Consider the following 15,781-nt stretch of genomic DNA (forward strand, 5'->3'; position numbering starts at 1 on the left):
CAATGCCAAGGCAGCTTTTCCCCCCCAAAAAATGTCATTTTGAAGTATAGGAAATTTGGAAATCTGTCCATTTTTACCTCCTAAATCGTTGACAGCACTAAGGGTGAAATTCAACCCATGCAGAGGGTCACTACAAGTCTTGTGCACAAAACAGGCTTAAGTGAAACATAAAATGGGGCATAGGTTTCATGCTGACCCTCTGCAGGTGGTGAATTTCACCCTCAGGGGCCAGCCCTGCTCCCATTGAAGTCAGTTTTGCAACTGATTTCAGCTGAAGACAGATAGCCAAATGCTGCTCCAACATTCCTTCTCCTGTCTCTGATATTAGACAATGTAAGTATCAGGCCATCTATCCATCTCTCAACTGCACGTGTAGCTGTAAAGATGTGTGCGCCTGTTATACTTCAAAATGTGCTTTATGTTTGCAGACTGATGTTTTCTTTAAACTGGTTCGTTTTACTCAACCTAATCCTTAACCTATGTCTGTTGGGTTTTCATGTCCAGAAAGACAGCGACGGTGATCACAGAGTAAGGATTGCCATAGGCAATGGGTTAAGAGCTGATGTTTGGAGGGAATTCATCAGAAGATTTGGAGACATCCGTATATTTGAGTTCTATGCTGCAACCGAGGGAAACGTTGGGTTTATTAACTACAGTGGAAAAGTCGGTGCCGTGGGGAGAGTAAACTACTTCCAGAAGGTAAGCGAAATAACATCAGTGCTGGCATTCTGTCCTGCAGGGGAGAAGTTCAACTCATTGCCAAGGGCTCATCCGGGCCCTCCACATCACTTCAGCCCTACGAGGCAAATGCATAGCCCAGTGCTGAGCTGAACCTTGGGCAGACATACCCAGGGAAGGGATCCTTGCACTCCCCAACGTTAGCTTATGCCTGTCCCATGCTAGACATCACCATAACTGCCGCCATCTCACTAAGAGTATGTCTACCTAAAATACCTACAGCTGGCCCATGTCAGCTGACTTGGGCTTGCAGGGCTCAGGCTGCAGGACTATAAAATTGCAGTGGAGATGCTTGGGAGCAGGGGAGGGGTCCCAGAAGCTGGACTCTAACCTGAGCCTGAACCCAAACATCTTCACTGCAGTTTTATAGCCCCACAGCCTCAGCCCTGCAAGCCCAAGTCAGCTGACCTGGGCCAGCCACGAGTGTTTTATTGCAACATAAACATGCCTTGAGAGCCCCATACGGCTGCCAGCCTTTCAGACAAAAGAGCATTTGGACACTGAACATATTTCTGAAATATTATGAAGTTAGCACCTTTCAAAGCAATACTTTAATATGTAGAATATATTGAGAATTCGATTCAGATAGTCACGTGTATGTATATTTTGTACATTTTCACTAGAAAATTATACGCTATGAGCTGATTAGATACGACGTAGAGAAAGATGAACCAGTCCGAGACGAAAATGGATATTGCATAAGAGTTCCTAAAGGTACCAATGTTTACTCCTTAAAAAAATAAATCACAAAGAAATTTAATTCTTTAAAATCACAAATTAACCTCTCTATGCCCATCTTAATAGAAAAGGTCCTTTAGGACAGTTGTTGGGTGATCTCTAGCTCAGGGATCAGCAGTCTTTGGCACACGGCCCATCAGGGAACTCCGCTGGAGGGCCGGGATGGTTTGTTTACCTGCAGCATCCACAGAAGCGGCGGCCAGCACATCCCTCGGCCCGTGTTGCTTCCCACAGCCCCCATTGGCTTGGAGCAGCGAACCGTGGCCAGTGGGAGCTGCCATCAGCCGAATCTGTGGACACTGCAGGTAAACAAACCATCCCGGCCCGCCAGCGGAGTTCCCTGAGGCCTGAGTTCCCTGATGCGTGCCAAAGGTTGCCAATCCCTGCTCTAGATTTTAAACACAAATAAGAAAATTTGTTGCTGTGGGAATGAGATCTGATATGCAGCTTTAAGGAAAGACAAGGGATAATGCCATATCAAATAAATGTATATTTATATTACATGTTGTTTTAATAATTCTATCTGCCTTCAGTATGTTTGCAGTCTCTTTTAGTTGAGAGTGCTTTAACATTTTTACCTTGGAGCTTACAATCTTTTCATAGTACAGACCTTGGCTTTCAACTTGAGCCATCTTGTTTGTGTCTGATAAACTTACTTAACCTGCCGCCGAAAGAAGCATTTACAAAATTATTATATAGTAAAATCTGTGCCCCTGTAGATTAAACTTTCATATTTTTTAATGGAAAATGCAGCTATGAAAGTGAGGCAACTACTTTGATCCTTTACGTGTGTTAAGCATTTTCACATGGAGAATGACGTTATAACTGGAATGTACAATTCTGAGTTCAAACTGAACACTCCCTACAGCTGTTGATTTCACGTGCAGGATTCAGGGGGTTATATTTTTTTCAACTTCATCTCCCTGGCTGTCCTTTTCAATCTCACACATGGAGCCACTCAAAAATTCAGTGCTGAGGCCAGATCCTCCTTTCATTTACACTCATGCAACTCCACTGAAGTCAGCAGAATTGCACGGATATATCTGAGAGTGGGATTTGGCCTCTGGACTACAAAAATGCCAGATACACATTTGTGCGAGGGAGGAATGAGAGAGGGCTGGGGGGGGAGCAGAAATGCACACTCCCGCTCTACGTATGGGGCAGATCCTTCACCAGTGTAAATTGCCCCATTGACTTCAGTGGCATATGCCAATGACAATTTACACTAGCTAAGGATCTGCCCCAGGGTATGTCTCCTTCTCCCCCCTCCACCCACAACCCCACATCACAGACTGGCAGGAAGGAGAGAACGCACATGCCTGGTATTGTGTGTAAATATTTAGATCAGGGGAGGTTAGGGTGTTAGCCGTTGAGTTGGGGGCTGTTTCTAGCATTTGGTTATGAATGATTATGAGGTGCTAGAGAAACAAACTCAGTATCCATAAAATGGATGCATGTGAAATCTCCACCAAATCCCAAGCCAGAGGGCAGGATGGAGAAGGCTGCCAAGCGTGCAGCTGCAATTTATTTTGCACACAGGCTGGGTAAAATTCGCCCCAGAGCACAGCACCTGCACAAGGCCCTATCTTCCTGCTGAACGTGGATGAATTTCACCTTGCATATCAACACAGGTGCAATACCGCCTCCTTCCAAACGTCACACTCCCACCCCCCAGCACAAGTCACTCCATAACTATAGCTTCTCCTGGTCTAGAGAGCCACGTACTGTAGCTGTGGATGTGCTAAGCAGTGTTTTTATGCATTCTGCATTCACAGTGAGTGGGCTGAGTCCTTACATGCATTCTCCCCTCACAACTGGTTCTTTGTGCTGCTTGTCGGATGACTAAGAGGTGAACAAGCCCTGAAGCAACCAGTACAGCATGGGAGTAGCCTGGCTTGTAGGGAAGTGGAGTACGATGGCCTGCTTCAGAGGATGCTCATGGAGTAATCCTGCTTATCCCCAGGTGGGTTCAAGCCCTATGTAGGCTGAGACTTTCAAAGCTGCTTAGGGAATCTAGACACCCAGTTTCAATTCATTTTAATGGAAATTGGGCATCCAAATTCTTAAAGAGGCTTTGCAAATCTCAGCCTAAATCTTTAATGACTCTGTGCTCCTGTCCGCTAGAGTACGGTTGGTAGTATAGTGTAACTCGTAATATCCGCTGTATTTGTGAGAGCCCATGGTATTGAAAGGATGAGACTGAGCCCTTAACCTACAGTTATACAGCTAATTTTAAGGGCAGGTGATTATGAAAGAAGACTAAAATGATTCTATAACATCTACAAACATCATCACTACTACTATATGATTTAAAATCACGTATATAGTGTCATCAGTTTACGTGGTGGTTTGCAAACACATGACAGACATTTTTTTCCCCTTCATAGGTGAAGCGGGGCTGTTGATCTGCAAAATCACACCATTTTCTCCTTTTAGTGGCTATGCAGGAGCAAAAAGCCAGACAGAGAAGAAAAAACTAACAAACGTCTTCCAGAAAGGGGATTTATATTTTAATAGTGGTGACCTTTTAATGGTTGACCAGGACAATTTCATCTACTTTCATGACAGAGTCGGAGACACATTCCGGTTAGTTACCGTAATTAAGATACTTATGACTGAAGAAAATGTTAATTCATTCTCAGTTCCTTCTGACTCCTTGTCCAGCGTCTCTCAATGATTGATGAAGAGCACTCACTTGTCTCACTTCAAAGTGAGAAAAATGAGGACTCTACATCACTTACTTCCTTTTCCTGAAGCTCAAGTGAGGATTCCAGACACTGCCCGAGTTATCTGTCACATCTTTCTCAAAAACCTGCCTCCAGAAAGGGAGATTAGATGCAAGCTGCTATTTGGCAAGATTGCCAAAAGGTTTTTTGAGCTACATAATAGCTTCTTTAAGGAAAAGTGGTACCCTGCCTTCCTAAAGGTTGGTGTAGGGAGTCTCTACCTACAGCAAACCTAATGGGTTCTAAGTGCCTTCACCATCTAGAGAGGACATAGGTCCAGCTCACAGATTGTAGCTGGAGCTTCCCCAATATGTCCAGCAACTTGGAACTCAAGCCTCCCTTCAGCAGGCCCTGCTGTGTCAGCATGGAGGCAGACAGTTCCATTTGGATTCAAGAGGTTTCATCCTCAAAGTAACATGAAAAATCTCGACAGTGAGATTCGTCTCTACTATCGGGTGGGGGCAGCTCAGCTTGACCATGCTGTCCACCACCAGCACCAGGAATGGTTCTATAGCATGATACTGCCCAGGTGCCATGGTGGAGGCAAAATAGCTTTCCTTCACCACCTGCATAACCACAGCAGAAGACTTCAAAATATCTGTATGTTTCAATCTGTTAGACTCAACCTGGGATTCCCCAATCTCGCTGTAAGCCACTGAGACCCAAAATACTAGAGCTTGGGAGAAGGTGTTTAGGGCCCACAATATTGACAGTTGACAAAAGAAAATCAGAAGGCAATACATTGGGTTACGGGTAGAACAAGAGTCTTTCCTGGAACTCTTTGGAACCTCACAGGTTCCATGTACCCCAACAGGTAGGGCATCAAAACAGGTCCCTCATGCCAATGGGAATGTGCACCCTGACCCCAAAGTGAAAGTGCAATGGTAAACCCATGACAAAGTTGTTGTTGATCAGAAATGAAATCTGCTGACTACTGTATGTTTTCCAGATGGAAAGGGGAAAATGTGGCTACTACTGAAGTTGCAGATATTTTAGGATTGATCGACTTTGTCCAAGAAGTTAATGTGTATGGAGTGCCTGTGCCAGGTATAAATGAATCATTTGAAAATCTGGTAACGCAAGATCTTTTTTTACACAGATTACCGTAATTTCATCACATACTAAGTGAACTATACAAAAAGGCTCTCTCTCTTTTGGCTTCTCTATTCTTCATGTGCTGCATCTGGTAAACTCAGTCATTTATGTGTGTAAAATGTCTATTAGCTGCAGAGCCTTAGCAAAAACTTCCTTTTTTAATCTAGTATTTGGCAAGGGATGTTAACAAGAAAGTAGGAGAGGAGTTGAGATTTAGAAACCACACTAGAAGATAACTAGCCATTATGTTTTATAGCTACCAGATCTGCACTTACTGTAGAGTGAGAGGGGGGAAATACTGTGAAAAGAGATTTTGGGGAAAAGGAAGAAGAAGGTAGTTTGGGAAATTGAGTCTCCTCCCACCTCTCTTCAATGAGCTGAATCCCCAAAAGCAGTTCTAGCCACATGTACAGTCTCTTTTGTACCACATGTACAGTTTTCTACTCCCCAGATAATCAGGTGGTCCTCAGAACATTAAATAAAGTCCCTCACCCCCATTTAATCTGTATCATGGCAATTATCATTATGGAATTTGAAGAGCACTGACATTGGGTCAGATTCTCAGGTGTGTCAGATTAACCCTTAGTTGACCCGAGGGGTCAGAGTATGTAGCTTTACACCACCTTTCTGTCTCCTTTATCTTGGAGGCTGCCAGGGGCCCAAATGTCCCCCTGAGCAAGTTAGAGTAGCCCCAAGGCTGCTCTAATTTGTTCCTGTGGATGACAGATCCCAAGGAGCCACTTCACGGACCAGGATCATTGGAGCACACTCTATTCCATCAAATGCCCCCTATGCTGCAGAGGGTGAAGAGTGGCTGAGAATCTGGCCCAGTGTGCTTGGTGCTGTACAGGGCACAGATGAAGATGCTGTCCCTACCCATATGGGTTTGTACTCTAATAACTGAATAGAATAGAAACATTTCAGATACCCTCATATGCCAAGCAATGTTGCTTACCTGATTTGCATACCTTTCCCCATATGTCAGGTCTTGCTGAAAAGGGCTTTGTGATGGTAGATCCCAGCATGATCCATATGGGGGGATCACAGTGAAACTTTGGGGGATCCTAAAGCAAACAAAGAGAAGGTCAGTTTAGAATCAGTTACGTGGTGAATGTTCTCTAACTTGTCTTACATTTGCTATTTGCAGTTTTTGTGGCTCCTGTAAAGGGGGGAGAGTCGCCTTGGGCCCATATTTGCTTTTGGTGATAGCACCAAAAGGTTTTTCAGAAAGAGCTTTTTTTCCTGCTTTGAAATTCAAGCCCTGTCTAGCCTAGCATACACTATGATGTGTTCAGAGGGGTAGTCGTGTTAGTCTGTTTCAGCAACAACAACGAGGAGTCTTGTGGCACCTTAAAGACTAACAAATTTATTAGAGCATAAGCTTTCGTGGGCTATGACCACTTCTTCAGATGTGTGTAGTTTCAATGGCTAATCAACGCTTTGGAATTAGGAAGTCTTTATTAAAGATTTCACTCCCCGATCTATTTCTTGAAAGTGTGAGAATTCCCAATACAATCTCTGACACATCCAGTAATTCCTCTGGCCAAAGCAGAGCTGACCATAGTTGACATTCCTGATGTTTCCAAGGTAAAAAAAAAAACAAAACCCAGCAAAACCCCTTAGCCCACCCACCACTCTTTCAGGCCATCTGTATTTATCCAAAAGAAACCATAAAAGACAAAGAACCAAGATTTCTTTGCATATCACCATTAACAACTAAAGCAAAATTAGGGTTTGTCTCTTTAAATCATCTTTGTTTGCACCTGCCTTTGAGATGGAGATAAACACACAACTGCCATGGGAGAGATTTCACAAGCCAGGTAACCATGTGAATAGTCCAGAGTTCCTTAGCCTCTTCTCAGATTACATTGTAGGAGATGAGGGAAATCTAACCTAACTCCCACTGGACTTGTAAAACCAGCTAGAAGCGGTGTTAGTATCCAATTACTGACTGGCCTTACGGGAAAGCAATAGGAATTGTTCAAAACAGTTCTCTTCTTACCACAGCATTATATAATTGTTGATTTTTTGCATGTAAACTTGATTTTTATATACTACAAATAATATTTGTATTTCAGTCTCTCAATGCACCTGGGAGTTAACCACACAAAATAAAATGCACAAGCTCAGGGAAGAGCTAACCAATCCAGTGTGCTCGGATGCAAAAATATAAAGCTCCAAACCAGACCTTTCAATAACATGAGTAAACAAATCTGAATGCCAGGTGGCTTCTTTGAGCAGGTGATCTGGAAGGAGGAAGAGAAACATGCTTACGATGGTGGCTAAAGAGGAACTATATGCCCATTGCTCTCAATAAACTCACATCTTTTTCTTTTGCTCTGCACTGCTTTTAGCTGCCACTTTCCCTTTTTGTCTGGATAATGGGGCCTCTACACAGCCCTATGTCAAGCATGAACATGACTGCCAGCTGCAAAGCCTTTTGTGGAGATATTAAGCTCCGTCTTCATGTGGCTCCATTTGTTTGTGAAAATGTCTTTGTCCTTTTTACAGTGCTGCAAAGCTACTACAGAAAACCATAGGATAGGTGTATGCTTGGGGGGTATTTATGAGCTTGTAGTATTGCTAGGGCTAGTTGCCCCATGGTGTTTATGTTCCTGGGTGATAGGAATACCATGAAAAGACCAGCCCCTTATGCTGTCGTCGTCACCCCCCAAGAATTGGGTGTGAAACCAGTGTAACCCTCACACAATTTGGCCTAAACTGCTCTACAGTATAATGTAAATGCTGACTTTTGCAGTAGTTGCAGGTGTCAGGACCTGCCAGAGTTTGGCCTACTGTAAGCATGAGAAAATCAGGTCTAGCAGGTTTTCTATTCTTTTATGGATTAAAATTAATTCCATAATGCCCCTGTTTGAACATTCATTTAATCACGAAATGACTGTAGGAATTTATTTAAAATATCAGGTCTGATGTTCTCCTGTTGAAACCATTCTGTCCCCTCCTTCCCTGTCCTAGTTGTTAAAGTATTTGCTGTACATTAAGTATCCTGAGTGATTTTGGAAGGGCTAGGGAGGAGGCTACTGAAGGGTTGCAGAGGAGGAAGGAGAGGAAGTCCCAGCTTCTGACTGTATCTGAACAGAACTCTTGGTAGATGGGGAGGCAGAAAAATACTGGAGATTTGTGGATCTGTAACAATTCCACATTAGAATCCATTTTGTACATTCCTGAACCATTTATGCCAGAAATACCAGAACTGATTAACATAACGGCCATATTGGGTCAGACCATTAGTCCATCTAGCCCAGTATCCTGTCTTCAGACAGTGGCCAGTGCTAAGTGCTTCGGAGGGAATGAACAGAACTGGTAATCATCAAGTGAGCCATCCCCTGTCACCCATTCCCAGCTTCTGGCAAACAGAGGATGGATAGATTTAAATGAGACATGCTCTGTGCTCGGTTGCCTGGTTCTTTTTTTCCAGCAATTTACAGAAGAGTTCATATTTCTCCTACTTAGAGATCAAATTCACCCCATGCATAAAACCCATGTGAAGCTCTCTGCACAACTTAACCCCAGTGTTAAAAGTCAAGTTCTGAGATTTCACTCAGTCCCAGCTGAGTTCAATTTCTGCCTAAGGGTTAAAGTCAGGGGCGGCTCTAGACACCAGCAAAGCAAGCACGTGCTTGGGGCAGCCCATTTGCAGGGGCGGCAGGGATCCAGCATGGGAGCTGAGAACCAACAGGGGGCCCTGGGAGCTGTAGTTCCTTGGTTAGCTCCCTGCCTATAGAGCCAGACCTGGAGCAGGGAAAGAACTACATTTCCCAGCATTCCCTTGGCCACTACCAACAGGAAAGAGGGGGAGGGAGTGAGGAAGTTGAGACCTCATGCTGCAGTCTGCTGTGAATGGAGAGCTGCAGTGTGAGTAGGGATACCATATTTTAACATTCAAAAAATAGGACACTTCACGGGGAGGGAGGGTAGCCCCATCCTGCCACCATCCACTCCCTCTGACTGCCCCCCACAGAAACCCCAACCCATCAAACCCCCCTGCTCCCTGTCCTCTGATCACCCCCTCCCAGGACCCCTGCCCAAACTGCCCCCCAGGACCCCACCCCCTATCTAAGCCCCACTGGTCCTTGTCCCCTGATTGCCCCCTCCTGGGACCCCACCTCCTATCTAAGCCTCCCTTCTCCTTGTCCCCAACTGCCCCCTCCTGAGACCCCCCCAACTGCCCCCCTAGGACCTTCCCCTACCTGTCCCCTGACAAACCCCTGGGACTCCCATGCCTATCCAACTGCTCCCTGTCCCTTGACTGCCCCCCCGGAACCCCCTACCCCTTCTCCAACCCCCCAGCCCCCTTACCGTGCCACTCAGACCAGTGTGTCTGGCTTTGCACAGCGCCAGACACGTTGCTGCATACATGCTGCCATGCTCCCCTGCGGAGCCACCCCCACCCCCCCAGCACCTGCCTTCCAGATTTGAATACCTCAAAATTCAGGAGTGCTCAAGCTCAGTTTGGGCAGCTGTTACTTCATTTCTCCCAAATCAAATATACTGATCCACTGTAACTTGCTGTAGAAAAAGTAGGCTAAAATTGAGCAAGAAATGCTTCCCAGTGGTTATTAGGACTGGAATTGCTATTTTCAACAGCCATTGCCTTTTTTTGTTTGTTTGTTTGTTTAAAAGGAAGACAGTGATATTGCATTGGCAAATTCCCCATAGAAAGAAAGAGTGGAACAAAAGAATAATAAAGGCACCTCAACTTTTCCTCATTTATGTAGGACAGTCTTATAATATGCACCCAGATATCCTCCAATCACACAAGCTGAAAATTGTTCCATTTTACTGCAGTTCTGTAACCATATGGGAACCAATCCTGCCTGTGTTCTGTGCACATCTAAAATTCCTGCTGAATGACCTGCCCTGGGAGCGAGTTACCAGTGACCCAGGGCTCTGGCGGAAGGAGGGGGGGAGCCCATGGCTGGGGCGGCAGGGGGGTGCGGGTCAGGGGGAGAGAGCCAAGGGCTGGGGTGGCAGGGGGGGTGCAGCGAGGAGCCCAGGGCTGGGACGGGGGGCAGCCAAAATTTGTTTTGCTTGGGGTGGCAAAAAACGTAGAGCCAGCCCTGGTTAAAGTGGTGTGGGGGATCCTGCACGGGGTTGGGTTTTCCCTCAGTTCTATAAATGTATTGTTCCATCATTAGAGATCTTTAAATAATGAAATTGCTGAGAAACACAAGTGTTGGCATTTATACAACAGGAATGCAGATATCAGCCATTATTTTTGCCTATAACTGTTCCTCTAGGTCATGAAGGCAGAATAGGAATGGCATCCATTCGACTAAAGGAGGGCTGTGAATTTAATGGGGAGCAGACATACAGACATGTTGTGGACTTCCTACCGAATTATGCAAGACCTCGCTTTGTCAGGATTCAGGTAAGGCAGCCTTCCTACATGTCTCCTGCCTCACTGCAAAAAAGAGGGCACTAGTCTCCCTTGTTTCCATGAGGATCGCAGTCACTTATAATTATGCTGGCAGCACTCTAGGGTCCTCTTTCTTCCCTCGCTTACACTTGTTTTACACCACTGAGAAAGGAGAATCAGGCCCATGATGTTTCCATTCTGCCTAGAACCAGAAAGCTGGGTGAGCACATAAGATTGCAGAATGCCTGTCATGTGTCTGAATGTATCACATGTGTCCCTATGAACCAGAAAGGTCTCTCAGTGGAAACATACAGACTTCCTCTTACGTACTCTTAACACAGCGAAGGGAGCTAAGTTTCAAACTTAGGCTGTGCTGGTCTGCAAACTGCTCTTGCAGACATAGGGATGCACGCACCAGGAGCACTCTGCAGGCCAGGGGCCCTGACACTTCTAGATTTCAATACACTGATGAACAAACAACCTCAGCCCTCCTTTTCTATATTATTCATGGTGAAAAATAATGTTTAAGCTAAACTGAGGAAGCCAATCCTGAGGGTAATTTGATTATATGTATCTATTTATTACAAATAAAAGAATTCTCCTCTCAAGAAGACTATGTACTTACTGGGATGGTTCATCAGAAGAAACACAGAGATATTAACATCCCAAGTGGGGGGAGGGATAGCTCAGTGGTTTGAGCATTGGCCTGCTAAACCCAGGGTTGTGAGTTCAATCCTTGAGGGGGCCACTTGGGGATCTGGGGCAAAATCAGTACTTGGTCCTGCTAGTGAAGGCAGGGGGCTGGACTCGATGACCTTTCAAGGTCCCTTCCAGTTCTAGGAGATGGGATATCTCCATTATTATTATATTATTATTATTATAACCATTTAATCCAGCCTCTGTCTTTGGGTAGCTATACAAATAACCACATGAGGCAAACTATACTGTGCTTTCCCTTCCACGATGCAACACCCTGAAACTTACCTAACCTCCTGTAGAGATTTCCCTCTCTTTTCTTTTCTGAACGAAATCCTGCCCTTTTCACACCCCTCTTCTCTTAAACTCAGAACAGGGTCCAACTGGTCCTAACTGCACCAGGCCTCCTTGGGAAGTCAGCGGATTTGTTTTAGCTTCCCTACTCTCCAGGAAGGATTCCCTTGGAGCCAGCCTTCCGTTGGCTTCACTCTGGTTCCTGGAGGCCACTTTGTGCTGTAGCCCAGATGGTCAGGATCTTGGGATGGGGGATGTTATGGCTCCAAGGCACCCTTTATGGCTTGAAAGAAGCTATAGACCCTGTCACACCGTTTCTTTAGTAGACATTAGTAAGGCCCTGATTCAGCAAAGCATTTAAGCACATGCTTAAATTTAAGGCTTAACTTTAAGGACGTGCTTAAGTGCTTTGCTAGATCAGGCCCTGAAGCAATTGTCTCTCATTAAGTTACAGATGGAATATGCATGAGTATGCTCACAGGAGTCTTCTGGCCTTGTTGCTGAAGGCCATAGAGATCTGTTCAGGATGGGGGGCAGTGCAGAAGGCCTTATGTGGCATTTGGCTACTGTGGCCCCAAGCATTTCTAAGGTCCAGAACCAGGATTATGTCCCACATGCTGAAACCTGCAGAAATAATTCTTGGGTAAATTTAGGTACTTATACATTTTTATTAGCTTGTCTCTGACTCCTAGCTATGAGGCTACAGAGCTGCATCAAATCTGAGTTCCACATCTCAAAGATATTAAATGTCTATACCACTGGAGGTAGGATTTACATTTTCCTTCATGTAACTAGTGCACTTGGAGAAAATGCAAGACAGTTTTCTTCTGAATGATTTGACTTTTACTGCTTTAAAGATAGCACCCACTGTTGGTTGCTTGTCAATGTCAGACTATCCTTTTTGTTTTTTCTAGGATGCTATTGAGATCACAGCAACTTTTAAACACCGTAAAGTGCAATTAGTGGAGGAGGGCTTCAACCCAGCAGTCCTCAGGGGTGGCCTGTATTTCCTGGATGACAAAGAAAAGATGTATGTGCCGATGACGCAGGACATTTATAACGCTATAAATAACAGTAGCCTAAAATTATGAGTGTGTCCAAAAAATCACTGTTCTAGAATATTCCGTTTTCAAAACACATTATTGAGTTTAAAAGTCCAAAAATCCATTTTGGTGAGTTGATAAATGTTACCAAGTGCCTGTATCCGAAATTCTGTGTGATGGAGATGTTTTAATAGATCTATATAAAACTACTTTTCTTTTTCCCTGTGGTCTGTGTGTTAACCTTCACACTCCCCACCGTCACCCAAGACACACAACAACTCTGCCTCCACTTACATCTCAGCCTGGCTGCTCCTTCCTCTTCCCCTCTCGAACCCAACACTGTCCACTCCCATCATCATATTGCTCCCTGCCTCCACTGGTTCTTCTGTGCCTCTCTCACACTGCCCCTTGTGCCTGGAACAGCCTCCATGACCCAGCGCACCATCATTCCTGTTCTTGTGCGTAAACTTGTGCTCAAATGCTTTCCTGAGTCAGGGCCTCAAAATGGAACAGGAGAGGAAATTCAGAATTAGCAAGGCACATTCACAGTTTATTAGGCAAATCACAATCAACTTGTGCTCTGACTTGCGTTGTTATTACGTATGTAGACCGTAAGCTCTTTTAGAGCAGGGACCTGTCTTCGATTGTCATATAGCGCCGTGAATGGCACTGTGGTGCTGTAGAAATAATAAAATCAAAATGCTGTGGCGGTGTTTTTTTAGGTTTGTGTGTCCAAATGCCACCCAATCTCTGCAGATACACCCTCAGAGAACTGGGTCCCTTGTTAGGCTTTTTGCCAATACATTGAAGTGACTATAAATTATTATATGACTCCAGGTAATTCACTTTCAGGATTTTAGTTCTGAAGCAGTTAAAGTCATGTGTTACCCTTGATCCACACCACATTTTCAACTGATTTCACCTGGAGTGAAGAGCAGACCACACATGGCCTTTGTACACACAAAAGTCGTACTGGTTTAACTATACCACTAACTAAAGCAGTACAATCTTCCCCTCTCCCCCCCCCCCCGCCAGTCTGGCCCCTCCCCCGCCCCCCCAGTGCGGCGGCAGTTATACCAGAATAAATGTACTTATACTAGTATAGCTTATTCCAATACAGGAAGGGGAATAAGCTATACCGGCGTAAGGCACCTTTATACCAGTATAACTGTGTCTACATTAAGGTTTTTACTGGTATCAGTTAAAAAAAAATCACACCCCAATCAACATTATTATACAGGTACACAAAGTGTGTATGGATCAGGCCTAAGATTACTGTTTTATCTGCTCTCAGAACCTTGGATTAGATGCTCTCATTAGTTTTTCGCAGATGTGTTCTCGCTTTAAAGTATTTTTAATGCACCAAATAATAAATGTGCTAAAAAGGACTGATTTTTTATAATAATTCGCAAGAATTTTCCTTGCCAGAGTTACAGTGGGGCATTAATAGGGCTGTGTGGAAGGCTAGTGTCGCCATAATGAAACATGTTCTTGTAGGGTTACCATATTTTGTGCCTCCAAATGGAGGACACTCCCCGGGGCCCTGGCCCCGCCCCCAGCCCCGCCCACGCCCCACGCCCCAACTCCGCCCCCTCCCAAAGTCTCCGCCCCCTCCCCTGCTTCCCGCGAACATTTAATTCGCGGGAAGCCTGAAGCAGGTAAGGGGGGCGGGGGGGAGGAGGCGCGGCCCAGGCTGGCCCCCCGGCGGCTCCAGCCTGGGTTGGCTCGGGCCCTGGGGTGCCGGCCCCGACCGACCACCCCCCGCGGGCCCGGCGCACCCCCCGTCTCACAGCCCCACGGGCCCAGCTCCCCGACCCCGGCCCGGCTCCCAGCCCCGCGGGCCCGGCTCCCAGCCCCGCGGGCCCGGCCGACCCCGGCCCGGCTCCCGGCCCCGCGGGCCCGGCGCACCGACCCCGGCCCGGCTCCCGGCCCCGCGGGCCCGGCGGACCCCCCGGCTCCCCGACCCCGGCTCCCGGCCCCGCGGGCCCGGCGCACCGACCCCGGCCCGGCTCCCGGCCCCGCGGGCCCGGCGCACCGACCCCGGCCCGGCTCCCGGCCCCGGCACACCCCCGGCCCGGCTCCCCGACCCGGCCCCACGGGCCCGGACCGGCTCCCCGGACCGGCTCCCGGCCCCGCGGGCCCGGACCGGCACCGCGCTCCCGGCCCGGACCCCGGCCCCGCGCCCAGCCCGGCCCGGCACCATGCCCCCGACCCCGGACAAAGAGGCCCCGGCCGAGCCTCCCGATTTTCCCGGACATGCCCGGATTTGGGGGATTTCCCCCCGGACGGGGATTTGAGCCCCCAAAAGCCGGACATGTCCGGGAAAATCCGGACGTATGGTAACCCTAGTTCTTGGGATGGGTTAGGTTCTGCTATGGTTAAAAAGCCAGGCAAACAGTATGAAAGAAACACTGGAGAGGATTAATAGGCCAAACGCTGCCCTTGTTTATATCTGTACAGCCCAATTTACCCCGGGGGGGGGAGGGGCGGGGAGTTTGCCTCCACTGGTGCTTCATGGATGTAACTCAGGCAGAATTTGGTCTTACTGACCAGAGCTGGTGCTAGCTCATTGGAGCCCTTAAGCAGGAATATTCTTGCCCCATCCCCTCCCCACACACAACCCATACTAATAATTAATAGGGGGCCCTAAGCAATTGCTTAGTCTGCTTATGTCTAGAGCCCTGTGTGGAAACAAAATTTGTATCTGCATCTGAGCTGCACTCCGCAAAAATGATCCGTGGATATCCACATCTGGATGCGGATATCTACGGATATAAACCAGATATCCATGGATTGGCAGGGCTCTCCTTATGCCTAACGCTGGCTCTGTTACTGAGCCAGAGTCCCTGCCTAGGTTGTGCTGGCACATGTTTCAGGTGCCCAGCAGTGGTAAATTTGCCTGGAGCAGGGTTTGCAATGGTGTAGGCTGCCCAACACCCTCACTATCGTGAGGGCCTATAACTAATTGAATAGATATGCAGGCAGGGCTCCTGCAAAGCCCCCCCCGACTTGAAGCTGCCTTTGTCTGCCAGCCCCTGGGAAGGGCAGCATGAGTGAACTCCTCTCTCTGG

At 46.9% G+C, this 15,781-nt stretch overlaps 1 protein-coding gene across 1 annotated transcript in view; it reads left to right on the top strand.

The window, feature by feature from the left end:
* The window catches only part of SLC27A2 (solute carrier family 27 member 2), a 36,701-nt gene extending 23,771 nt beyond the window's left edge, over positions 1–12,930 (top strand). The window contains exons 5-10 of the mRNA XM_005307253.4: positions 505–699; positions 1,362–1,452; positions 3,864–4,062; positions 5,152–5,249; positions 10,559–10,689; positions 12,582–12,930. Coding sequence (XP_005307310.2) covers positions 505–699; positions 1,362–1,452; positions 3,864–4,062; positions 5,152–5,249; positions 10,559–10,689; positions 12,582–12,758 — 891 coding nt within the window. The 3' untranslated portion in view covers positions 12,759–12,930. The remainder of the gene's footprint in view (positions 1–504; positions 700–1,361; positions 1,453–3,863; positions 4,063–5,151; positions 5,250–10,558; positions 10,690–12,581) is intronic.
* The last annotated feature ends 2,851 nt before the right edge of the window (positions 12,931–15,781 follow it).

Source organism: Chrysemys picta, chromosome 10 (genome assembly GCF_011386835.1).
Source record: "Chrysemys picta bellii isolate R12L10 chromosome 10, ASM1138683v2, whole genome shotgun sequence".
NCBI lineage: Eukaryota > Metazoa > Chordata > Testudines > Emydidae > Chrysemys > Chrysemys picta.